General features: G+C 40.2%; 2 protein-coding genes across 3 annotated transcripts in view; one reads left to right on the top strand and one right to left on the bottom strand.

Annotated features, from left to right (window-relative positions):
- The window catches only part of SNAPC3 (small nuclear RNA activating complex polypeptide 3), a 56,378-nt gene extending 30,615 nt beyond the window's left edge, over positions 1-25,763 (top strand). Inside the window, exon 9 of one of the 2 annotated variants that reach the window (XM_065406058.1) lies at positions 25,715-25,763. In XM_065406058.1, the coding sequence (XP_065262130.1) occupies positions 25,715-25,736 (22 nt within the window). In that variant the 3' untranslated portion in view covers positions 25,737-25,763. Of the gene's footprint in view, positions 1-897; positions 1,917-25,714 lie in introns of those variants that run through there. The other variant, XM_065406057.1, reaches the window with a different exon arrangement.
- PSIP1 (PC4 and SRSF1 interacting protein 1) overlaps positions 18,981-27,101 on the bottom strand; it is a 60,752-nt gene continuing 52,631 nt past the window's right edge. Inside the window, exons 16-17 of the mRNA XM_065406056.1 lie at positions 25,672-25,783; positions 18,981-19,044 (exon numbers count right to left, since the gene is read on the bottom strand). Coding sequence (XP_065262128.1) covers positions 18,981-19,044; positions 25,672-25,783 — 176 coding nt within the window. The remainder of the gene's footprint in view (positions 19,045-25,671; positions 25,784-27,101) is intronic.

Below are 27,101 nucleotides of genomic sequence, written 5' to 3'. Positions count from 1 at the left end.
TTTCGCTGCACATCTACCATTCCTCATCTTGACAGCTGTATTGATGCTCTATATTTCTCAATAGAGGTGAAGTTATCAGCACCCTCCCTATTTAACTCAGTCTCCCCTGCCTCATTCAAGCCTATGATTGAAAGGAAAATATTGTGTGTCCGTATGTGTAGATGCACATGTGTAAACAAAATGTCATAAGTGACCAAACTGCATCAAAAACAATGCAAGCTCTTAAATTAAGATATAATTAAAACTGCCACTTGTCTGCTAATAGACAACAGTAAGTAAGAGAACTTAGAACAGATTAAAAATTCAATTCTAATGACAGTAAGGAAAAGCACTAGACTTTGGATGGCAGTGTTCAGTGTCAATCCCAATGATCTCAACCTGTTTCTAACAAAGTGTGTCTCTCCATTCAGTTGATTCCCAATTCTCTGAACAGATCTGGTTGTTGCTCAAGCAGTTTGCATAATTGGGCAAGCTGTTGTATATCTAAATTCCTCGCCCTCCCCAGGCAAATACAGTTTTGATTTGTTACTTAAGTTGCCAGGCAATGACCAGGAGCTTCATATTATAATTTGAATACCTAAAAGTTTGCTAAGAGCTTCACAGAACAAGTAAGGACACAGCCCCTGCTAGATGCTGCTGCAGCAGCAAGTTTGTGGATGTGATTAAGGGAATGTGGTTCTTGGCAAACAGGTTTGGGAAAGAGCTTCCTCTGTAGGGAAATGGAGTAGGATGGCAAGGATAAGACTCACCCCACTGGGTTATTGTATCTTTCATATTTCACTGCATGTACAGGTGTTGAATGTAACGAATCAAAGAATAAGATTTTGATGGGGGTGTATCCTATACACATCAAATGTGTCAGTCTAAAGTGAAACACCTGTGTTTTAAAACCTGCAGGTGGGTGACTAATGAGGACAGTCTTGCTCCAGAGGACCCCTGTTTCTTCTGTGATGTTTGTTTTCGAATGCTCCATTATGATGCAGAAGGCAATAAACTGGGAGAGTTCCTTGCTTACCCTTACGTTGACCCAGGGACTTTCAACTAAGGCTTCAACGAGAATGAATTCAGTGAACTGGAACCATGAATCTGCTGCAGTGGCGGTTGGGTGGTTCTGAACAGATGTAGTCTGAAATACTGCTGGGGTTTGGGATAGGCCATCGTTCCTTTGTTCAGTAGTGGGGGTTCCTGTGCACATCAAGTTTTTGAATCTTGTTGGTAATCCAGAAAGGGAGCATTTACTTTTACACAATGGATTAGTGTGGAGGAAACAGCCTCAGCCACGCTTCGTTTTAACTATAAAAATGCAAAAGAGTACTGTTTACTTTTTTTTAAAGTGCCTACAGTACATTAAATGTGGATATAGACTTCTAGGCAGAGAGACTAACACTTACAAATCCGGGTGTCCAAAGCTAGGGTCCTGAATAAAAGAAATCTGCTCGTTAAAAGCTGTGCTCCTTTGGCTTCCATTAACTTCAAAGGATACTCCATTTGACTTGTAAGCACCAGGATTTGAAAATTCTGGCCACAGTCCCCTCTGAACAAGGGCAGATGACTTTCATTAACTCTGATGGCAGTAATCCAAACCAATCACGAGGAGAGAATACATCCGAAGAAACCAGTCACAGAATGCTAGTTTATTTCCAGGTCTTTTGCTTCAAGCAATGGCTGCTTGTTGTTAATCAACACATTTTCCTTTCTTCTTCTTCTCTCTCTGAAGGAAGAGGCATTTGTGAAGAGTAAAATATGTTGATTTACCAATGCATAGTGCCCTACATTTCAAATTAATTTCATGTTTCTTTCAATTCCTATGCTCTTGAGTTTATCATTTAAAGTTCATAATGGGCATTATTGCAAGAGCATCTTTGCTATTTTAATATTACTTGACTTCTCTTTACTGAAACTTAATAAAGTCCTATAGTCATTATAATGTGACCTGTCAGCCAAGTTTATTCTGCTCATGCAGTATTACATAAGTAAGAGTCCTCTGCTTGCCGAGATATATTTCAATCTTCCAGGGAGCCTAGAGGTAAAGTTTTTTAGTAGTCTGAAATTCTGGGAAGTTGAACAGAACAGACCTCTGCTGTTTAGTAAGAGTAATAGCATGAATTGCTCTTCTCTCATACATTTCAAAAAGTCCATCAGTCCCCCCTCCCCCCCCCCCCAAAAATCAGCTTTGCTGGGCATGGAAGTGCCTTCATCCTGTGTATATATGAAAAGGGGTTGTCAGAACTGATTCTATATTATTCAGGTTTTTATATGCCTCAATCCTGCCAACACTTACTCACAATAGTGAGGTTAAGCATATGTGTAATCCCACTGACTTAAAAAATTAAGTATCTGTGTAAATGTTGGCAGGGGATCGGGGTCACACTGTGCCTATCACTGTTGTATCTGAATGCCTTCCCGTGGCACATTAAGCATTGTGACTAGTATCAGTCAATGGTCCTTTCTCCTTTCCTCTACTGTGAGAAGAATTATGTGAAGTTTATTTTTATTTTACTCCTCTATTTGCTGTGCTATAATATGTCCTTTGAAAATAAGGTCAAAGAAGTGCACCTTCCACTTGGGATGGAAGGTGAGGAGATTTGTGGTAGTTTTTAGTGTCTGCTAAGTGCGTGTGTGTGGTACATTTAGTGATGATTGATCCACCACACTCAAACAGTCATTATCTTAGACTGGGTAGTAGTGGGGGAGAAGCCAGTCAGGTGAAAGCAAGACTATAAGAAACATTTCACCACTGTTCCAGCTTTGCAATTCATCCACTTTTTTTTTCTTAAAAGGTCTTAATAGAGGCAGAGATATGTCATGGCTGGTATCTAGAATGTGGATGGGTGTGAGTAGAAAACACATTTGAAATATGCATGCTCTTGAGCCCTATCTTGGTGTTCTCTTTTTTCACAGTAGGCTGGTTTGTGCTGCTATAAAGGCTTTTAAAAAAATTCCCTTTAGAATGCAACTTTCATGTTTCCTTCAAAGAGTAGCATTCCAGTGATGCTTACCTTCCCCAAGCCCCTCTTCTTCGGCTGCCTTCTATTAACATATGGGCTTTCCAATCCTCTTTAGCACTGTAACTGTGATTAGATAAAACAGTAGCTTTAGAAATTACACCAGCTGTCTGTTGTGTGATAGCTTATCCATCTGAATTCTAAGAGGCCAATCAGTACAGGTTTTCTTACTAGAAAGAAGAGAAATTCTGAGATGAGGAAACCTAAAATTTATTTGGTCTATAGTTTTAATAATAAAACTCTTTTCTATCCTGTTTGCTCTAAATAACCTGACTAATTAACCACTTCACCTTCTCACCTCTGCAAGGCAAAGTCTCAGACAAACTTACCTTAAAATGACTGGTTTATATAGGTTTAAAAAAAAAAAAAAACTTGCTAGAGCCAGTCCTCCATTTATCTGATAATGTGCAGAGATACAAGTTACAGCTCTGGTTGTGAGAATTCGCTATATTGATGTATTTCGCAGGGGAGATAGAGGAGTGCTACGTATCTTGTATGTGTTGTGTTCTGCCCCTATCACATGTCAAATGAAGTGACTTGAACGCTACATTGAGTAAAAAGATCACAAATTATATTTTGAAAAATCCTTTAATTCCTTGAGTCCCAGGAGCAGTCACAGGACAGCTGGGTCTGGTTTTGGTTTAGTGTTTTCTTCTGAATGAGCCCTCTGAGTCAAACCCAGTAACGGCCCCAGCTGTCCATTTATAATTAAATTTCTAAGATACCAGCTGGGTATTTGTGTTTTGGCTACTTGTTTAACAATGTTAGCATTTAAATGATCACAACTTCAGCGTCTATTTAACACCCCATGAAGATAAATGAGCAAAGATCATACCTTTTTATATTCTCTGGCTCAGTCACTCATCAAGAAGAGCAGAGTAACATTCTGAGATGGAATGAAGCTGACTTGTGGCTGTAGGTAGACATAGCCTTACAGCAGCAGAGCTGTAGCTCGGTAGTGTAGACACTTGCTACAGTGATGGAGGGGTTTTTTCCCATCGCTGTGGTAAATCTGCCCCCTCAAGAGGCCATAGCTAGGTTGACAGAAGAATTCTTTCATCAACCTAACTGCACCTGCAGTGTGGGTTACTGTAGATGTACAAGTTGTGAAATTTTCATAGCCTTGAGTGAAGTAGCTAGGTCAACCTAAATTTTACATGTAGACCAGGCCTTAGTACCTAGTCTATGTACCTAGTGTTTTTAACTGGTAATACTTTTGTTTCTTATGAATACCTATTATATGAAAAAATGTTACACAGTTGGCACTAATTGCACTAGGGGCAGGAAATGCAGAATTAACCTTAATTGTGTTGTCTTGGCACCTAAACATTACAATAGGGCTTTTATTACTTGATCACACAACATACAGCCAATGATGCATATCAGCTTCCCATCAAACTACTGACAAGTTCTTAGCACCTATATTGTTATAGGTGCAGGCTTGTGACTTTTTTGGATGGTTGTATTAACTGAAGCCCTCAGAAAAACAGAAGCAAGAATTGAAAGCAGGGCTCTTGCACAGCATTGAAAAGCACTAGCACCATGTGAGCATGCAAGAAATGCACGGGTCTCTCATCCAAAAGGCTTACGGACTAAATAGAGTAGGTGAGCAAAGCCTGGAGCTGGAAAAGGAGGCAGAGACTTGCTCAAGGTCACACAGCGAGTCAGCTAAATAGCTGTGTAGAGAATTCAGCTCTCAAGTCCTACTTCAATGCCCAATCCACTGGACTGCAGTGTTAATTTTTATTATTTATATATTAAAAAAATATCCACCTGATACCAGTAGCTGTTGCCATGACAGAGATGTAAAAACTAGGCATTGTAAGGGTGGCATGCATCCAGACACACAGCCTCACTCCTACTCAATGTCTAAAATTAGACCAGATTGGGCCTCTTCAAAACAATAGTCATCTGCTTTCAAGCATCAGTCACTGCCCCTGATATGACATGTGGCTGTGACTCCTGCGTCGGGTGCATCTTAAACCACCTTCCACAGATTTGTGCCTCGGTTTAGGTTTGTTAGAGTTTTAGAACATAAGCTATGAACAGATATGAGCTCTGCATATAGGTGACAAAGGGCAACATTAGGGCTTGTGGCAGAGCAATGGCTATCCTGCCTAAAGCATTCAGAGTCTGGAGACCCCACTTACTCTAGGAGATCTCCTTGCCTCCTCTCAGGAATAGAGAGAGTACATGCACAAGAGCTCTTGCAACTAATTCTGCCTGGGATCAACCAGAGCAGTGGCTCTCAACCTTTCCAGACTACTGTACCCCTTTCAGGAGTCTGATTTGTCTTGCGTACCCCCAAGTTTCACCTCACTTAAGTTACTTGCTTACAAAATCAGACAAAAATAGTGTCACAGCCCCACTATTACTGAAAAACTGCTTACTGTCTCATTTTTACCATATGATTATAGAATCAATTGGAATACAAATATTATACTTACATTTCAGTGGACCTGGACACATTTGGGGGAAGAGACCCCTCGTGGTGACCTGCTCAGGCAGTCTGCCAGAGTATTTTGAACTGCCAGAAGGAGTTATACTCTACACTGAAATGTATCGAGCAGTATAAACAAGCCATTGTCTGGATGAAATTTTAGTTTGTACTGACTGTGCTAGGGCTTTTTATGTAGCCTGTTGTAAGACTAGGTAAACATCTAGATGAGTTGATGAACCTCCTCAAACACCTCTGGGTACATATACCCCTGGTTGAGAACCACTCAACTAGAAATTCATCAGGGATGCTTTTTTTTAGCCTCTGGAGTTTAAAAAAAGAAGGGAAAAAAAAAAAAAGGAAAATCCACTAACATTATTCTTGTTGCTAGATCTCATGAATAAATCTCTAAATAGGTAAAATTTGTCTTACCTATAACAAAGTAGTCAAATGGGAACACAATCTTGACCGTCTGCTGCCAAGCAGAACCCATTTGTATGTAATGGAAATCACAGACCAGAGATTGTGACACTGGCTAATGGTGATGTTCCCAAGCACTAGAATGCCTTGGAGCAGGATCAGAGAGGGTTTCTTCTCCTGGGAGACATGACCCATGCTCATATTTCTACTATAGACGAGCTATGACCATCTCGCACTGGCCTGTCCAACTGTTGACCCCTATGTCCCCTGCTGCTGGTTGCTGAGGGAGAAGGAGGTGCACACTAAAAGAGCAGAAAGAATAAGACGAGAGCTGGGAGTTGATCCTTGCCGAGAGGCTGGCTGCTATGTTGGCGGAAGCCTGTGAGAAGCATGAGGCTTTTCACGTCTTAGAGGGATGAAGCCATCTGCTTCTCAATGGCCCAGGGAAGGGCAAATGGGTCTGGTGAAAAAATTCATTTAAGGTACTCACTTCTTGGCACATACAAACTTGCCCTGTCTCAGTCCTACGGTCTTCAGTTCCTACAGGGAAATGCATGTGCTATGAAAATGGCAACTAAGCCCAGGCATGGTACTGATACAGTTTGAGAGATTGCTAATTAGTATTTAGAACGATCTTTACCTTTTATCCATGTACTACAGTTTTCCTTTAAGGAAAAGAATATTTTGTGCTGATACAACATGTTTCACCCTGAGCTTCTCAAGCACTTCACAAGCTAGTAAAACCTAGCTACAGAATCCAGTTATCTTAAATCTCAGTTCCCAGCTTGGGTGTTGTGAGGAAGAGGTAGTGGTTAGTCTATTAAACACCAACAACATTTGTTTCTAAACCAAGTATTTCCAATCTTGCCAAATCTTTTGGCATTTCCCACCCCATAACATTTAGCACTTTGCCAGCACAATGGTGAGGTAGACCTTTGCTTCTCACATTGAGGGAAAGCAGGAAACCTAGAACACCTTAGTTCCTCCTTGATTTTACTACTGCTTTACAATCTCACAGTAAAAAGTGACTTGAACAGATCAATGTTGCTTTCTAATCCTGCTCAGGCACTTGAGTTTACATCACAACAGCACCATTTTGCTTTACAAAACACCTAGTTACATTGCCCAATTGCATGAACCCTAGTAAACTTGTGGTTTGAAAAGTAAGGCTGTAACTAAACTTATTCTGTATTCAATTGCACAAGTATAATTTGTGAGAAACCAAGAGCTGTTCTTGCCTCTGTTAGAAGAGTTTGGCATCCTGACAGTGCCTGGTTATCTCACCTCCATTTCATGAAAAGGATTTGGAAATAATTCGTTCCTGGGAGAATAATAGAAGTTTGTCTTTCCCCCAATTCCCGGAATGCATTTTCAAATCTCCCACAAGACACTTATGGAGGGAGTTGTTGGGGAAAAAATGGTTACCTATCTTTCCATAACTGTTGTTCTTCAAGATGTGCTGCAAATGTCCATTCCACTGTAGGTGTGTGCGCACACCTCGTGCACAGCTGGAGATTTCCCCCTCAGCAGCACCTGTCAGGGTAGTGTGATTGGCCTCAATAGAGGACCATACTGCCTCTGATCCTTGTCTGTTCCTTTCTAAGAAAGACTCAGAGAGGGGAAGGAGGATAGGTTGTGGAATGGGAATGTGCAACACCTCTCGCAGAATGACCGTTATGGAAAGGTCGGTAACAGTTTTTCTTCTTTGAATGATTGCGTATGTCCATTCCTCTGTAGGTGACTCACAAACACTTTGAACTGGAGGCAGGTTCGGCGTCTAAACAAACAGGGATTGTAAAACCACCTGTCCAAATCTGGCATCATCTCTCGATTGACGAGAGACGGCATAGTGAGAGGCAAAGGTATGGACCGATGATCACGTTGCCATCTTACAAATGTCCAGGATGGACACATGAGCTGGAAAAGCTGCAAAAGCTGCCGGTGACCTAGCTGAGTGAGCTACAACTTTACTTGAAGGAGCAATATCAGCCAATCGGTAGCATAAATTAATATAGCTGGAAATCCAGGCAGCGATCTACTGGATGGCCCTTTACTCTGTCTGAAACTGCAATGAGGAGCTGAAACATAAACCTGAATGGCCTAGTCTGATCCAGGTAAAAAGCCAAAGCTCTTCCGACATTTAGAGTATGGAGTTTTTCCTCCCATTTACTCAAATGAGGCTTTGGAAAGAAAGTTGGTAAGTAAATTGCTCGATTAATATGCAAATCAGAAACCACTTTAGTCAGGAATTTTGGGTGAGGCCTAAGGAAAACCTTATCCCTAAATAAAATTGTATAGGGAGGCTCTGATACTAAAGCTCATATCTCCCCTACTGTCCTGACCAAGGTTTCAACAACCAAGAGAGCCACCCTCATAGACAGGTGTAATAGAACAAGTTGCTAGCAGCTCACAGGAAGAACCCATCAACTTTGCTAGAACTAAATTTAAATTCCACTGTGGAACTGGGCTGTGAACCTGTGAGTATAATCTGTGCAAACCCTTTAGAAATCTGATGGACATAGGATTTGAAAAAATAGATTGGTTATCCATGGGAGGGTGGAATAGTTGCCTGGTGGACTCTGATGGAACTAAGAGCTAACTCTTGTTGTTTCAGAAACAAAAGATAGTCCAAGGTACGGTAAACTGGAGCTTGAACTGGGGCAACACCTCTTTGAGTAGACCCAACAGAGAATCTATTCCATTTTGCAAGGTAAATAGACCTAGTTAAAGGCTTCCTGCTACTCAGCAGAACTTTCTACACTCCCTTAGAGCAATCTCGTTCCGAGTTTGTCAACCATGGAGCATCGACAATGTCAAGTGCTGGGATGAAGGAGGTGGCGTAGTCCTGGGAGATCACCTCTCTCAGGAGCAACAGTAGAGGTTTGACTGACAGGTCTAGTAGAGTCGAAAACCAATATTGACTGGGCCATCCTGGGGGTACTAGAATAAGGTGAGAGGAATCTTGCTTGACTTTGGCCAAGACTTGGGGCAGGAGCAGAACTGGAGGGAAGGCCTACAACAGGCTTTTTGACCAGGGTAGGAGGAAAGCAACTGTCAGTGAACCTAGGCTGTGACTTGCTCAAGAAGTTCCCCACTGCTGGAAAATGGACCTGGACACATTTGGGGGAAGAGACCACGTGTGGTGACCTGCAAAAGACCTGATCAAGTAGTCTGCCAGAGTGTTTTGAACTCCCAGAAGGTAAGCAGCTTTCAGGACGGAACTGGCAATGCAAAATTTCCAAAGGATTGCCTCCTGGCATAACTTCATCGATCAAGCCCTCCTTGTTTGTCTACATAGAACGGCTGCTGTGTTGTCTGAATATCAACAAATTCCACCCCAATATGTTGAAAGAACATCAGGCAGGCAAACAGATGGCCTGAAGCTCCCTGATATTTATATGGAGGCTTAGACCTGTGGAGACCAAAGCCCCTGAGTCTGAAGGGGACCTAAGTAGCTCCCCAACCTAGATTTGATGCATGTGTGACTGCAGTGTGTCTCTGCTGTGGAGGGTCAAAGGGAACTCCCATGCAAACATTCAAGGGTTTTATCCACTAGTCCAGGGAGGACAAGACCTGAGCAGGTTTTTGAACCACCATGTCCATATGATGATGGGTCAGTGAACAAACAGACAAACCAACCCTACGGTTCTCTGAGGTGCAGTCTGGCATGCTGCACCATGTAAGTGCACACCTCATGTGAACCTAGAAGTTTGTGGCAGAACCATAGTGCCAGGGTGCACTATTAGGTCTAGAGCAGTGACCTGCCTTTTTTGTAATCTCTGCTCCAGTAGGAAAGCCCTGACCTTTGTAGAGTTCAAGACAGCCCAATGAATTCTGTTCTTTGAACCAGAGTCAGGATAGATTTCTTTGTACTGATTAGGAAACCCAGTGCATCGAAAGTGGACTGAATAGTCACTATGCTGGAGAATACCTGAGACCTGGACTGGCCTCTTACTAGCCAGCTGTCTAGGTAATGGAATAGGACTCCCAACCTTCACAGGAATGCTGCAACTGCTGTCCTGCATTTTGTAAATACACAAGGGGCTGCTGACAGTCTGAAAGGCTGTACTGCAAATTGGTAGTAGGATCCATTGACTATGAAACTTTCTGATGAATCGCTACATGAAAATAAGCATCCTTTAAGTCAAGAGCCAAATACCAGTCCCCAGTAGCTAAGGAAGGGATAATAGATGCTAGAATAACCATCCAGAATTTTGTTTTCTTTACGAAGAAATGGGAGTAAAATCCCTTTGGTCTGAATGACATGGGAACCTCCTGTATGGCCCCCACGAGAAGGAGAGACATCATCTCATGAAAAGGCACACTCGTGAAAGTGGCCTGTGAAGAGGGACTGGAAAGGCAGATGGAAAAGGGGAATAGAAATAAATTGAAGGGTGTATCCCAGTTCCACTGTGATTAACACCCACTGATCCATAGTGATGTAGGTCCAAGCAGGATAGACCGTTGACCAAAATGGTACTCTGGGAAGTGGTAGACTGCTCTCAACCAACAGGTCAAAATGATGGTTTAGAAGACCCGGTTTGCTTATAAGAACTGGCAGGTTGAGAAGAGGGGGGCAAATGGATGATGCTTCTTTTAACTTCTGCCTCTTTTTGGACAGGTCGTGGGTATGTGGCAAGAAGGGATGAAACCGCTGGGACTGCTCTGGGTGAAACAGTTTTTTTTTTTTTACTGGTGTATAAATCGCCAGAGACTTAAGGTTAAGCAACTCTGTGGCTGCCTCGACAGCCTTAGGTGTAGAGAGCACCAGAAAGGGCTCCCGAGTCTGCTGTACCAAAAGGTGCACTGGGCCTTCAAGAACTGGTCTGAACAGCTCCATTCTGGGCTTCAGAGTCAGCAATCCCTCCTGATTTACGGACTGCCTCTAGGGTTGTCTCTTCTTTGAACACACTTCTGAGTCCTTACCTCCACTCAGTGCCTTCACCATAGATTTCAAAGGCACCTTTAGCCAATCTTTGGAAGACTTATGTAGCCTCTTCTTAGGTACCACCGAGAATCTGCCTCTTGCCTCAGTCGGATCGGGGGAGCACTCCTAACAGATGTGGACATACACAGACTCCATAAGCAGGTACTTGAGTCTGGCAGCCCTGTCTTTTTTTTATTGGGGTTTGAACCATGTACAGATGTGCTCTTGTCACCCACATACACCTCTCCCAGACACTTAAGGCAGCTGAGGTGTGGGTTGCTCAATGGCATAGATGTTACATGAGCAACAGGCCTTGAAGCCTGGAGAAGGAGGCATTAGTCTGGTACCAAGCCTGGTACCCAAACGGGAACTGGTAACACCACTCTAGAAAAATAGTACTCTAAATTTATTCTCGCATCTAACTATGTACGAACACAATACAATAGACTGAAAACTAATACTATAGGTACTATGTACACTAAGAGGGAAGACTTGCAAATGCAAGGATCACAGCTCCAACAACAGTCACTGGCAGTAAGAAGGGACTGTGGCCCTTTATACCTGTGTGCAGTGGCGCGAGGTACCAGAGGGCACTCACGCTGCCCCCATGGGTACCACGGAGGGGAAAATCTGACAACTGCACGAGATACGCACACACCTACAGGGATATGTGCAGTCACTTGAAGCTGAACTGTGGGATCAGTACCCAGAACATAGTATAGGGACACATTGCAAAATTACATGGGTAGACAGTGCAAAAATATTGTTTTCTTCAAAAAATTTTCCTGAGCAATAAAACACACTTCCTGACCAGCTCTAAGCATGTGGATGGTGTACACATCCCAGTGTAAAGCCACCATCTGCATATACAGAGTGAGTTTTTTTTGTTTGCAGATTTAGCTGCACAGCCATGCCTCTCTGTCCCATCCATCATTTGACTGCTTTAATGCAGTCTACACAAGAGTGCATTTTGAGATCACATAGCTGAATGTGGTGACAGTTCACATCTGCACAGGGAGTGATTCCAGAATAGCTGCTCCTGAGGAACTCCATGTGTTGGTGCTCTTACTCCAGAGTAAGAATGCCTTATTCTGAATTAGTTTAATCCACTTTGGAAAGAAACAAGTGGAAATAATAGTTTAGGGGAACCATGATTGTCTTTCCTGGACTTGAAAGACAGAGATTAGAATGCAGTACAAGATGACTAACGAGGGAAGGATTTATACCTTCCCAGACTCTAGCCCTGTCATTCAAGCAAAAGAAAATGTGAGAATTGTAAGACTGGAAGGGACCTCAAGAGATTATCTAGTTCACTCCCCTACACTCATGCAGGACTAAGTATTATCTAGCCCATCCCTGACAGGTGTTTGTCTAACCTGCTCTTAAAAATCTCCAATGATGGAGATTCCACAGCCTCCCTAGGCAATTTATTCCGGTGCTTAACCGCCCTAACAGGAAGTTTTTTCCTAATGTCCAACCTAAACTGTCCTTGCTGCAATTTAAGTCCATTGCTTCTTGTCCTATCCTCAGAGGAGAACAATTTTTCTCCCTCCTCCTTGTAACAACCTTTTATGTACTAGAACTTAAACAACTTTTATAGCCAAACTCTTACAGGTCTCTAATAAAGTACAGAGGCCCAAATTTTCATCTGTACACAATATAAAATTTTAGGCTGCAAAGAAGCCATTTGCAGCTCCCATGTTGGGGTTGATTGCAAGCCTGTTGCATGCGGTAGTTTAGTGTTACTCTACCCACCTGCCTGTGACCACAAAGAACCAGAAGGTAAGCCAGGGATTGCTGGAGCAAAGTGATGGTCCAGATACTCCCTTTCACCTCACCACAGCCACTATGTTCTCTATTTTGAGGGTCAGGTGGACAACAGCGCAGGAGGTGAACCAACAGTTCATATTGGGATCTGCGTGGAGTACCTGTCTATTGCTTTAGAAACAAGTGAACTCCTAACCATCTCCCTTAATGCATTTGGCCAACTGTACAGTGTGTACATTTCATCTGAGGAAAATCTGTTTTAAATTCACACCTTACCTTATTCTGGATTAATTTTGATGTGTAGACAGTTGAGGGTTATACTGGGAGCAGCAGTGGCTACTGTTGAATTTGGAGGTGGAATTCAAGGTGGTATTTTTAATATCCTGTAAGGAAGACATTTTATTTTACTATACCTAGTACATAATTTTATATTTTAATTCTATTAAAAATTATACAAAGATCAATGTTCAGTTCTGCAAATTGATGCATTGTTTAGTTTCTTAATCACTCATTCAGTGTCAACACTATGGATGCAAATTGTGTTTTCTATATATTTCTGGTTAAGGGACAAAAACTGCTCGTGTATAGGAGCTATATATATATATGGATGTACTAAAATTTAGTACCTTAATAGGTTTTGTATCTTCTAGTGATTATTTAAGTGGATTCTGGTATATGTAAATGTACAGATCTTAGTGTTTATGTAATCAAACTTTTTAAAGCTCAGTCTATGTGGCTTGTGGACCTAGTGTCCCTGAGCAGCAGCAGCCTCTCTCCTTGTGACTTGCTGCTACAACTTAACTTATTGGTTTTCATCATAACTAGGCCCCTGCAAGTTACACCGAGTGGGTCCATGGTCCAATTATGCATCTTAATCTGCAGGATTGGAGCCTTTGATTGTAGGCTTCTCAAGGCAAGGATGCTATGACCTCTATTTTAAAGGGTCATGCACAGCTATGGCACTATATAATTAATAAAAATGTGAAGCATAATAGACATGGTGTTATGCACCTGGACAACAGAAATGCTAAATTTAAACTAATACTTAAACTAATATTTAGCCTTACTGAATATATACTACCTGCATCCAGGTTTAAATGGAAAGACCCATCTACACTATGAAAACAATATAGTCTAGGGACGCACTTACAACACAATTAAGTTGTGTCTCACAATAAATGTAACAGGGTCAGATAACTGGGCCAAATATTTAAGTGAGATTTAGCCCACTTTTGTGACCTAGTTACAACACTGCAAATTTTAACAATGTCTCCTGACTTGATGGCTTGTCCTTTAATGTTACTAAGTATTTTCTAAAAGTTGAGATGGGGCATTCAGGAGCCCTCTCTACTTTGCTTGTTCTAAACTCCTGATCAGGAAAATAGTGGAGACCTTCCCTAGATATTATATATAGCTATCCCCGTTTTGGTTGAAGGGGATTGGGGGACCTAGGGAGAGACACTGCATCTGTATTACTTTTGATGCTAGGTTGCTTTATTACTTAGTCTTCATGAATATTGTTAGAAGATAAAAATGATAGGGAAAACTACTAATGCAAAAGTTAAATTTTTATGTGTAATAGATGTGGGTGACAATACAGACAGATCTCCATCTATACACATATAGGTATCCACTTAAAATAAACATTGAGCTATCCAGGGACTCAATTTTAGTGCACATTAATTCAGATTATATACAAGGAGTTTTTTCCTTAAACATGTAGGAAAATAAACAAATTGCTTGCATCTATAGTTTAGACACTGTGCAATTAAGAGAAATTTTAAAAATGGAGCATAAGTTTATAGAATTGTATGTTAACTAATTTGTAATAGAATATAATTGAGTGCTAGTGTAGAAAAATGTCTTGCTTACAAGACACAATAAAACTGAGTGATTCTGAAACTTTCCATCTACACCCTACAGACAGCTAGGAAAAACACATCAGTGCTCTTGCTCTTCAAATTCATACACCCTACATTGCTACTGTTACGAAGAATGACCAGAAGTTTGCTCCAAAAAGCTAAGTTTAGTATAAGCATTGAAAAATTGTTAATTTCTATTTGACTCTCCACAATACATCACTCGTTGTGTTGGTTAAGCTGTCTTCACAGGCACATGGTATTTTACATATTTTGTTAGGTGAGCAAGCAGCTGGCCACAAGGATTTATTTTTGATAAGTGTAACTCAAGTTTTTTGCCAGACCAATATGAGAGTTCAGCTGGACATTGTTATTGATCTGCACTAAACAAAATGCCCTACTACAGATGCGCCCAACTAGAACGTACATTAAATTATCTTAAACTTTTTCTTAATGGCAGTATGTTAGTATCATTTCTATAGTGTTGCATTTAAAGCCTGGCTGAAGGATCATGTTCAGGTTGTTGTGGAAGGGATACATGAGGTTATAGCAATGCACACAAGACAAGAAAAATAAACCATGCCCCAATAGGTTTAACTACTAGTTTTGCCCAAAGCCCACAGGTCATTCTAAGCTGCTGAAATGATTTAGCAAACAAAATATTTTCAGTCAGCAAAGTCCTGTCAAGAGACAACATAACAAGAATGTAGTAAGTTTACATAAAGACTCCCAATCCAATGAACCTCCGTGAATTGAGGCTCAACTACTTAAGGCATTTTCCCTTTTCCCCCAATCAGTCACTCTTTTAGCCCTTCTCCTGAGCACCTGTGCAAGTAGAGGCAGAGACTGAGCAAGAGTTATAACCTTATAACCAGGCAGATCTACCACTTTCATTTCACGATTTGATCAGCAGCTGATCTTTAGTTCTTTGCAGAATGCAAGAAAATAGTGCCTAAGGGGCCAACACCTTATAAGAACCTTTTACCTGAGGGTACATCTACATCAGAGCTGGAAGGTATAAATTCCATCTCGAGGAGACATACTTATGCTAGGGCTGATCAAGGTAGCACACTAAAAAAGGGAAGTGTGGCCGTGGTGGCGTGACTGGGGAGGGACTAGCCACCCTCAAGTACAATCCGGTCCAAGACCATAAGTACATACTTAGGGAGGGGAGGAGAGGAGGGATAGCTGCTCCCTACCGTCATGCCATCATGGTTACACTTCTATTTTTAGCATGCTAGCTTGATTAGAATTAGCATGGCTATCTCTCTTCAAGCTTGAATTTACACATTCCAGCTTCAATGTAGACATACCTTAAGTTATTCAGGCCCTGCTCCTTGCTTGGTGGGAAAAAAGAGAATGGTTAGTTTGAAGTTAGATCATTTTGGTGCTTGATTTCTGCATAGAAATGCTCTAACTGCAGAGCAGATCTGCCCTTTCTGGAAAACCTCCCTATTCTAAATAATTCTGAAGATGGGCTGTGCTATTTTAGATCAATATGAATACTAAAACTCTTACCTAAGACACCTTCCTATTGTTCCTGTATGGATATGGTAAATAAAGTGGTGTGTAGTATTTAAATTGTACCTTTTCCCTCTAACAATGGATGCATATGTAGTAGCTTTTTCTTAGAGTGGAAGGTTTTGTGATTATGTAACGAAAGATGCTGTTGTAATGCATACAGATAATGGGCAAGAGGGGTAAGGCTGCTGTCTTAAATCTCAAATATGATTTTACATTAGAGATTTCTTTTCCCTACATACACCTCTACCTCGATATAATGCTGTCCTCGGAGCCAAGAAATCTTACCGTGTTATAGGTGAAACCGTGTAATATCGAACTTGCTTTGATCCACCGGAGTGCGCAGCCGCGCAGCCCCGCCCCCCCCGGAGCACTGCTTTACCGCATTATATTCGAATTCGTGTTATATCGGGGTAGAAGTGTACAATACAGACTAAGCTGTACTGAGACTAACAGTGTCGTATATCAATTCAACAATATTTCATATTGCACTGCTTCTGCAATTGTCAGAAAACATTTTCATACAATATCCACAACAGTCAAATTAATTTGGGGGGTTGGTAACAGACTCATGACAAGTCAGGGAACATGGAATTAATCTCATCAGATTCAGTGATGAGACCAGTGCTTCTGGATACAGAAATTCAAAACATCAATGACACATCTATAGCATCTGCCTAACTGGATCAGCATGTATATGTACATAGTTATACAAATACCTTTGATTAGATTCACTCAAGTTTGAAATGTTAGTGTCAATAATGCAATTACTATGCTATTAAAAATGTATGCTATAAGAAAACAATTCTGTACAACAAACTTCCTAAATGTTACTTGCTGAGCATCTGTAATTTTTTTTTTTTTTTTGGGCTGGCCAAATAAAAATTCCCTTCACCTGAACACCATAGTAGGCAAGTTCTGCCCCGCTGGTAAACTTTCACAGTTTTGCAAGACTGTTGCACAACAGTGAACAATTTTAACTTTCCAGTACTAGAAACAACCTTCTGATAAAGTACTAATGGAACAGAATATTCACACTTCCCTTTTCTCTTAGTGATTTTGATGAAAGGGCACCACCTGCTGCCTTCACACCTACATTTGTCTATCTAGCAGCTTTTGATATGGAAAAACATGACTGAATATTGGGTAAAAGCACTGCAATCTATGAAGTAATTGGACACTATATACAGAACAAATCCCTGACACCTAAACATTTTCAGCCTCCCACAGATTATATATAATTATCAATCTGATGGGACACTGGCAGGCACAATGCTGAGCTTGGATTTCTAAATTCACCATTCTCCTCTCTCTGTCAAAGGAATGCTACTTTCATTTTCTTAAATTCAGTCTGACAAAGATATATCCAAGTTCTGCAGTTTTGAAAATCTCAACTGTCTAGGTCTGCCTCCCAAAATAAGTTTTAAAATAAGACAAAGGTGTCATTGTAAGGTATGTTAATCTTTGTATTTCATGAGAAAAGGGGATATTTTCAAGGACACAAAGAGTTCAATAGGAGTTGGGTGCTTTGTCCCCTTTGTGGCTTTGAAAGTCTTCCGGATAGTGTTTCCTTGATGTATTTCAGCAAACTTAAGTCTTGTAGCCTAAACTAATTCCAAGACAAACTCTTGGATCAATCTTCTTTCTTGTTCCTTTAGATGTTCAAAATTAGACCTGGGGTTGGCAATAATACTTCTGAACCATATGAACACCTGTTAATTTAAGCAACTCTCAACACAAAAAAATATACACAATCACTTGCTTCTGTATCCATTTAAATTCTTTACTTTTTAGAAATTGTTCAAGACAATCTTTTCTGATCTATGTGCATCAATAGGTACAATAGAAATATCAGGTCAGTTTTTTCCTAGTATGACATCTATAATACCAAAAGCATACCACAGAAGGTCATCTAGCATTATATATTGGCACAATGAGGTTGCAAGAACAAAACTAAACTTTTGTTTAAAAAATGAGTGATTAAAAGTATACTTATACATTAACATTTTAATTGCTATAAAAATGCTTTCAACTCCTACAAAACACAGTGAAAAGACAAATCTGACAAACATCAGAGTTTTGAAAACTATGCACAAGCGGGTCAGTATTTTAGGAAGAGGATAGGTTTATACAAATGAAGCAGTCTGGCAGTTTAAAAAAGTTGTCTATACTTTTTCCTGCCATTAACTAGACATTAACATATAGCAGTCAGGTAAAAATATACTACAGTTCCAACTCTTGTGACATACAAGCATTTTTTCAGTTTCCTAAATGGACTTTCTTTTCACATTTGAACTGTGTATAGCCTGTATAATACTGGACAAAACTATCAGCAAGAATGTTTAAATACCGTATATGCTCGTTCATTAGCCCGTTCGTTTATAATTTGACCCCCCCAAGATGGTTAGGTAAAAATACCAAAAAGCTGACCCTATATTTCAGGGATTGACAAACATTGGCTCCTGGCCAGTCAGGGTGAGCCGCTGGCGGGTTGGGACGTTTTGTTTACTTGGAGCGTCTTATTTTAAACTCTATGGAGTCCTTGAATTGAATATCTAATACATTGTCGTTTTGTTTACTTGGGAACGTCTGCAGGCATGGAGCCCCTCAGCTCCCTGTGGCCGCGGTTCGCCGTTCCCAGCCAATGGGAGCTGTGGGAAGTGGCTGGGAACGGCGAACCACGGCCACAGGGAGATGAGGGGCTCCATGCCTGCAGATGCTCCAAGTAAACAAAACGACAATGTATTAGATATTCAATTCAATGACTCTATAGAGTTTAAAATAATCAAATTTTGGTGTAGACCCGTTTATAAGCCGACCCCCGCTCTTTGATGTATCACTTTTTTACCAAAAATATTCGGCTTATGAACGAGTATATACGGTCCTTTTAAAACCAAAATTAAAGGGGACTTTTATTCCACAAAATTTTAAACATTAAAATACTATGCTTATAAAATTATTTAAAACTTTCAGCAGTCTACATTTGAAATCCCAAACTTAAACAATCCTCTTTTATTTATACTTATAAAAAAATTCCAGTGGCATCATTTAGTTTCAGAGGAAGAGTCCTTTGATGTTTTTTCAAGCTCTCTTTCTTCACCAGATGTTCTAGAGAAATAATAAAGCAGAAAGAGGTTAATACTCCCCTCACACCAAACGTGAAGTTCCCCATGCAATAACAATAAGTAAAGATTACTAGATCCAGAGTAGTTTTATAGACTAAAAGCCTCAAAGTTATTCCCCCTTCCCAGCTAGTCATGCTCATTTAGTAACTAATCCTCTTTGAACAATTTGCTAATGGACCTTGAGACTTCTTTCATGTGAACATGATGCATCACATTGCTTTAACGAAAGTTACTAGTTGTAACTTAATATTGTTCCAGTGCACTAATTATTCAACATGTGCCCAGATTTTTTCCAAGATATTTTAGTTAAATGGTAAGCATGCCTATTAAACCAAAAATAAGGTCCTTCTCAACCTGTCCCTATTGAACATATTTGGGAAAGCTGTAACTCTCCACTGTTTTCTCAAAATTATTATAATACATCTTCAAAAGGTATGAAAACACAGATGTCACAGATTTTTCTAGCTAGCAGCTGGGTTAAAGATGCATCTGTGATTACTTTGTACAGTAGTACAGAACTGTTTACATGAGCACTATTGTCCATTAGACTGCAGTGTAAATTTAGAAAAAAGTTTATGGACTGCTTGCTCAGATAAATAACCTTGGGGTGTTTTGTATAAAATAATGAGGAAATAAACATATGAATATAGTAAACCAGGTGAATAGAAACAGATTAGTAAAGGTGATTAATACAAATATTAAGTCATATGGTGCATAACACAATTCTTTCAGTTGTATTATTGTGAAAAACAACTGACAGTAAGAAAATTTCACTTCACAGCTGGAGAGACAGCCTATTTGGTTGCCAAGATTGTATTGCATAAGTTTAAGGCTGGTTTTAGGACATCTTACCTGGGAATGCCATAGTTTTATCATGGAAAAGAATCAAGTTTGTAGTCTAAGGGCTTCTCTACATGAGAAAGTTGTGCCAATTTAACAAAAGTTGTGAATTTAAAAACTGATTTAGTCTAATTCTAATCCTAAACTGATGCAAATGGATGTGTAGACTCTTATTTTGGTTTAAACCAGGTTTATTTCAGTTTAGCATAAATTGTTAGGGAACAGGTTTAAGCTAAATCAAAATAAGTTTTTTCAGTTGCTCTTATTTCTTACAAGTGTCCACACATGGGTTTGCATTGGTTTAACTAAATCTGCTAAAAATTAGAAATTGTATCTTCTTAACTTGAATGTGTGTAGACAAGGCAAAGAGCACCCTCTGCTAACCACAATTTACAAAGTTTCAGCCAACACTCCCAGGATAACCAGTTTCATTCCTCTTCTCTACTCCTTAAAAGAAATAAAAGTATCAGTGGGAATGCAGGTGTGTGCTGAAACAGTCATTCCACTCTTCAGGGAATCTTCCCATGTATTACAGAGAGATACAAAAAGCATGAAACCATTTGAAATGCAAATGCCAAGAGCTAAGAATCTACATTTGAGAAAGTTAGCTTATTTTTATAAGCAGATACTTGCTCTCTCTTGTTTGAATTTTAAAAAAGGAATTAGTGAAATATTAAAACAGTGCACCAACAAGTTTAAGTGCAAATGCCAAATAGCAAGAATAAGAAACTGTTACTTACCTGAAGGTAACTGTGCTTCTTCCACATGTGTCGTACATATATATTCCACTGCTGGTACACAGATGCCCAATGAACTCAAGTTCATTCTGGCCAGCAGTGTCCATTGGAAGGTGGGGCCTCCAAAGTATCCTTGTGTCTTCAAAGGCATAAAGGGCAGGACCAATCACCTCTTAGTTCCTTCACCAGTACTAAAGCCGGGTGGTAGACTTCGTAGTAGCAGGGAAGGGAGGCCAGTCATGGAATATATATGGAAAATACATCTCAAAGAACCACAGTTACTGCAAGGTTAGTAACAGTTTCTTCTTCTTCGAGTGTTTGTGCATACATATTCCACTGTTGGTGGCTCTTGAGCAGTGACCTAGCTTACAGGAGGTGGGTGCTAGGAGTCTACCTTAATAGTTGTAGGACAGACCTATCAAAATTAGCTTCAGATATTGATGCTTCCACTATAGCGTAACGCTATAGGGGCAAACATGTCCACTCAACCCCAAGGAGGTGCCCTACATATTTCCAGCATGGGAACATTTCTCAAAAAAACAAAATAGAATGAGCTGTCCCTCTCAATGATGGGTCTACACTGGTCAATTCATAGCATAGCTTAAGAATAGCAGAAACTCAGTCTCTGTTGAAATTGCCTGGTCTTTATAGGCTATGAACAGTCTCAGTATATTCTAATTGACTTGGTTCTATCTATGAAGAAAGAGCACCCTTAGAACATTTAGGGTGTGAAGCTTAGCCTTGCCTTTGTCTGAAAGTAGTTTTAGGAAAAAGTACATATAGGTGTATAACCTGATTAAAAAGAAACGTTGAGATTACTTTCAGTAAAATCTTAAGACACCATGTCTTAATGAGAAGACCTACATGGAGGCCCTGCCACTAGCACTTGCATTTCTCCTATCTTTCTGGTCGATGCCATTACTACTAGCAAGGCTATTCTGATGGAACGATGAAATAGGAACATTCAGTTAAATGGCTAGAAAGGTAGACCATTAACCCTGTCAATACAAATATTTAGATCCCAAGAAAATGGAGGTTCTTTAACTGGGAGATATACTCTTATAAGGCCTTTTAGGAATCTGGCCACCATAAGTGTGAAGGTGTGGAGTACCCTAAATTTGAGGAAGTGGGAATTGCCCACTTGATGTCTTAGATACCTTCTATGGCAAAGGTGAATTGCTATATGGAAAAGATGATCTTGGAAATAGAGATCTGTCTATCAGTCATGTGGATCTAAGGTTGGGACTAACGATGCTGGAGTCACCCTCTGAACTTCAGCTTGCAAATGAAAGTGTTCAGCTGTCTCAAGTCCAGAACAGGACTACAGCACCCCCCTTCTTTTTGGGAATCAGAAAATAAGTAAAAACCCTTTCCCCTATGATCTTGAGGCACTACTCTACTGCTCTGAGATTCAGAAGTGATTGCATCTCCTGATGTAACATACTTTCAGGAGAGGGGATGGAGAAGATCTGGAACTGGATGCATTAGACCATCTCCACAATTTCCAGCACGTCGTGGTGCTCCAGATCCCCCCAAAATTTAAAAACTGATTCCCAAATGGAGAGGATACAATAGGAGGATTCTATAGAATTTGTACGTTGCTCCCATTAAGAAATCATATCTGCTACCTTGAGGACAATGAGGGTGGATAAAGTTGACTTCCTTCTGGGGAATTTTTGGCACTTCTTAAGTAGATCAGGTTGCCTGTATTGGGTGTAAAAATATTTACTTTGTTGTGCTTGAGACTTAAGGTGCTTACACTTGGAGGTCTACATTCCTGCACCAAAGGATCTCAACATAGCATGGGAGTTCTTTAGAGAGTGTAAGGCCTCAACTGTTTTAGCACGGAAAAGCTCACATCTCTCAAGGAAGAGTCACAGTTGTAATTTATTCTTCTTTAGAAATCCCTGGTGATTGGAGGCATGATGACTTCCTCACATCAACTGAGATAATTTCCAGATCTATGGCTGTATCTGCAGCATCAAGGGCTGCTTGGAAGAATGTATGCACCTTTGCCAATCAGCAACAAACTCCTTCACATTGTGTTGAGGAAGTTTGTCTGCAAAGGTAGATATGCAGTCCCAATTAAAATAATCATATTTCACCAACAGGACCTGGTAATTGGCAATTCTAATTTAGAGATATGTAGAATAGTTTTACATCCAAGTAAATCTATTTTTTTGAGTTTCTTGTCTTTTGATTGGCTCTGTCCTGATCTCTCATACACCATAGTAAATCACGTAAGACCTGGGTGTGGGACGAATATCAAAAAATGTCTCGAAACCCTGTGAAGGCACTTGGTAGTGATGTTCTGCTCTCTTTGATGTTGCAGGCATCTGCCACAGCAACTTTGCCAGCTCTAAAACCCTTCATTGATGAGCATTGCAAGAAGTACTAGTACCGAGAGTCACAGGATGTCCAGGAACTTGTGTGGTTTTTTTTTTTTTTTTTTTTTTACTGGACCACCTCAGCTGGAAGTGTCAGCCATTCTGTGTAACAAGTTGTGGAATATGTTGTAACCATCTGGGGTTGAGGTAAATGACACAGGAACCACCTCATCCAGGGATGACGAATGAGCTGGAACAGAATGGTCCTCTGCTTGTGACTACTAATCAGAGCTATATCCAGTCTGTTCAGCAGGCTGTAAGGCTCTCAAGTGAGGTGAAGGGGGATCTAGTCCTAGATTGAGATGCAGACACTGGCCTTCCAGCATGATGCATTCCCCACAGAGTCCAATATCAGGGAGTACTATCTCTTCTAGAGCTTCTAGGTCTATGGTAATAAGACAGCTCTCGACTCTCTCTCAAGTGTATACTGGCCTGAATACTTAGACCCCCTGGAATTAGCCAATGAAACTTCCCTTAGAGCCTGAAGAGGAGAATGAATAGTCCTCCTAAGGAGAAGCAACTGTACCAGCTAGTGTACAGGCAGCACTCTCAGACTGTGCTCTGGCCAGTATTACTGATGCGCTCAATAGTGGTGTCGGAGCAGCAGTCAGAACCAGAGACACCCCTTCACTACTGCTAATAATGGGAAACCCAGTACTGAAGAAACCAGTAAGAGTTTTTAAATAATGTATAGGCCTTTGGTACCAAATACACTGGTACAAGGCAGACAATACTGTAGACATCAGTACCAGAGGCTTCATGCTAAGAGGTCAGTACTAGGCATTTTATGCAGTACCGAGGAAACTGGTCAAAGGTACAGTGACCAGTGCCTGACTGGGTGCCAGAGACACCTTTTTTAGGCCTCATGCTACCCTTTTTGTCTGAGGCTTGAGAGGGGGATCTGGTGAAGGATACCTAAATCTCTTCTTTCTGTGGAGTTGGTGCTCTTTCTTCCCCCGGGCCTTGGAGATTTTACCAAGCATCTTTAGGAGCAGGAACTTCAGCTCCAAGCATAGAGGAGCCATCAGGAGAATTTTTAGATGACAAGTGCTCAAAAGTTTCTGACTCAGGCATCCCAGACTCTGATGAGGGATGCCTTAACTTCACTCAAAGGAGCTATTTCAAACAAGACTACCTCCCCGGCTCTCTGGGTTCTTTTTACAGATGACATTGTTCTGTAAAGTGCCCCTTATCCAAACTCAACAAGCATCTGGTATGCCCATAATTGAGAGGCATTACAACCCCACACAAAAGGCAATTTTTAAAGCCTGGAGATTAGCATTCAGTCATAGTGACCAATCCCAATATTAGTGCTAATTCTTAGGCAAAAAACAAACAAGTGAGTCTTCTTCTGAAGGAAGAAAAACTATCAAACAAAACTTCTAGAACTAATCCTAAAGCCAAACTAATTACCAGGCACCTTACTCTCTACAACTATTTACATAAGAAGAAGCTGCATAGTAAGCAAAGGTTCCCCGCCTCTACAAATTTAAACTTGGAAGTGATGAAATGGAAGAGAGGCAATTGAGGTTGCCCTGCCCTTTATGCCCTCTATTGGAGGCACAAGACACTCAGGTCACAGGCACGGCGCCCAACATGGGTCACCAAAAGAATATGAACTCAAGTGCACTGGGCACATTCACCACTAGCAGAATATAGTATATGGACAAGCACCTGAAGGAGGAGGCATCAGCAAATAACGGATTTAAAGTTTCTTTCATCTTTTAAAACCCCATAATATAGCCAGTCTACTCCCCACACACCAGGTACTGCTGTCCCAGCACACAACATACTGCTGCCATCCTTGTCTCTATGGTACCATATTGACGGACAATGTTGTGGAGGAGCTTTGGGGTGCTAAGTATTAATTATTTTCCACCTAAGTGATTTTACAAAGCTTTCCTTTTAAATATTTAGACCATTAAGGAACACAAACAAGCAGAAAACAGCTTGATCAGAACACAAGAGCTGAACCTCTCAAAACTTTTAATAAATCTGCCCCCCTTCACCACAGTATTTTGAGATTTCATAGTAAAACAGTTTGAATAAACGGATTGTATTTTGAGAATTTTATAATTAAAATTAGCAATTTAACAGGTTTATTAATCAGTGGATGTTACATGAATTACAGATATTTTGTAAAATAAGTTTTATGGTAGAAATACAGCAGTTTCACATAATTTTCTAGGTCATATTTTCCCTTTAACCTGGGCTGCCTTTGCTTCCAGGTTTAAAACAATTTCCACCTGTGGTTCTATTAGACAGCCTGAAATCTAATAAATCAAGACTGTTTATTGCAGTGTCATTGTCACACCTGAAACGGTCTGTCCTCTACCTTTACTTTCTGTAAAATCAGCCCCGACCTTCTAGACTAAGAAATATCAAAATAAGAGTCCGAAGCATTTATTTTTATCCTACAGTTTTTTTTCTCACTTTTAGTTTGAACGTTGAGACAAATATTGACTTGGCACTGTTTCCCTACAATCCTTAGGAAAAACCTTGTAAAATATCAGTCAAGTACCCAAAACATGACTTAAGTAGTAACTTAACAATATTGCTAAGTTTTATTACTCATTTTTAAAAAAAGCCTTCTAAAACAGAGGAACAAGTATAATTCATTGTTACAAAGATTAAAACTACCCTCACTTTTTCTTAGTGCCGACTTCATGCTTGTCTCTTTTTTCTTCAGTGCTGTCTCCATTGTGCTGTGACTGGTTACTGTCTTGAGCATCAGGCCCTCCGTTCAGTATCTTTGAACCTTTGAAATTACAAAGCAAAAAGACTCCACCATGTCAGCATAGTGCATTTAAGTAGACAAAAAGCAAAACTGTAAGTTACCACAGAATCCTTTTACGGCTACCATTGACTTCTGTGTTGTGGGAGTTTGTCATGCTTAGTCCTGAAACTTTAAACTGAAATAGTATCTAAAAAGAAAAAGCTAGTATTGTGACATGTTTCATTAGGTTTTGGCCTATTTTATATAACCAATTCAGCCTCATAACTTCCTTGAATATTTAAATAAAAACCGCAAGCATTCCCCATTTTATAAAGAATACCTAAAATATCATAAACATTAGGTATATAAATTATTGCTGAAAACTACTTTCAGCAATCTTTGTTCTTGTACTTCACAACACACATTCCCAAATAAAAACTCAAGGAGGTTTGGAAAAGTCTATAAGTTCAGAAGTAATAGATTTACAAAAGTTACGTTGGAAATATCAAGAGAACAATTTGAAGATTTCCAGTTCTTATTGGGTTTGGCCAGACTGGAGATACCAAGGACAACTATTTTTACTATGGAATTGCAGTAGGCTCCCCCTCCACTTGAAATGGAGGACAGTTTCTACAGGAGGGACAGGTATGTGGAGAGGCTGCAGTGAGGAAGAAGAGTATGAAGCTGATTTACTGATGAAATTTCAAATATTGTTAAAAAATTGTGACAGCCTGAGAACCCTGTCATCCTCTAAATAGTCTGTTGCGCCAGTATTTTGCTGGAAATGATGAGAAAGCAAAAATAAAAAGGTAAGCATGATAAAGAAACCAAGTACTTCTTTTGTGTTCTTTATTAGGATTGGTGGCCTAAACAGTGAGAATGTTAAGTATCTCCTGTGACTGGGTCAAACCGTATTGAAAGTAGCTACTAATGAGGAAAATGGACATCTGTACCAAAAGTTTTGCCACAACTTGACTAAGTGGACAATATCAACCTAGTTGGTATTACTGAACCGGGCGTTGTGGGAGCGGGGGGAGAAGGAGGAGATGACTGTAATGACCCTATGACACACCCTGGAAGCTGCTTTTTTGAATCAATTCCTGATATCAGCTTGCTTACTTGTCATCTTCCTCTTTTGCATAAAAGTAGAGTGCAGAATGTGCAATCCTCCTGGGCAGTATGCTAGTCCCGGTTACTAGACTGAAGATTTGTATTGGGAGATATCAGAAATGACTGTTAATAGAGCTTTCTGGTTGATAAAGTATCGGATATCACAGCTTTTACTGTATTGTACACAATAGTTTCCTAATCAAAAAGTGTTGAATCCAATATGAGGAAATTCTGTATTAGATCTTATTTT

The sequence above is a fragment of the Emys orbicularis genome, chromosome 6, assembly GCF_028017835.1.
Source record: "Emys orbicularis isolate rEmyOrb1 chromosome 6, rEmyOrb1.hap1, whole genome shotgun sequence".
Taxonomy (NCBI): Eukaryota; Metazoa; Chordata; order Testudines; family Emydidae; genus Emys; species Emys orbicularis.
Note: the sequence above shows the minus strand (reverse complement) of the source record. Positions and strands in the feature narration are given on the sequence as shown.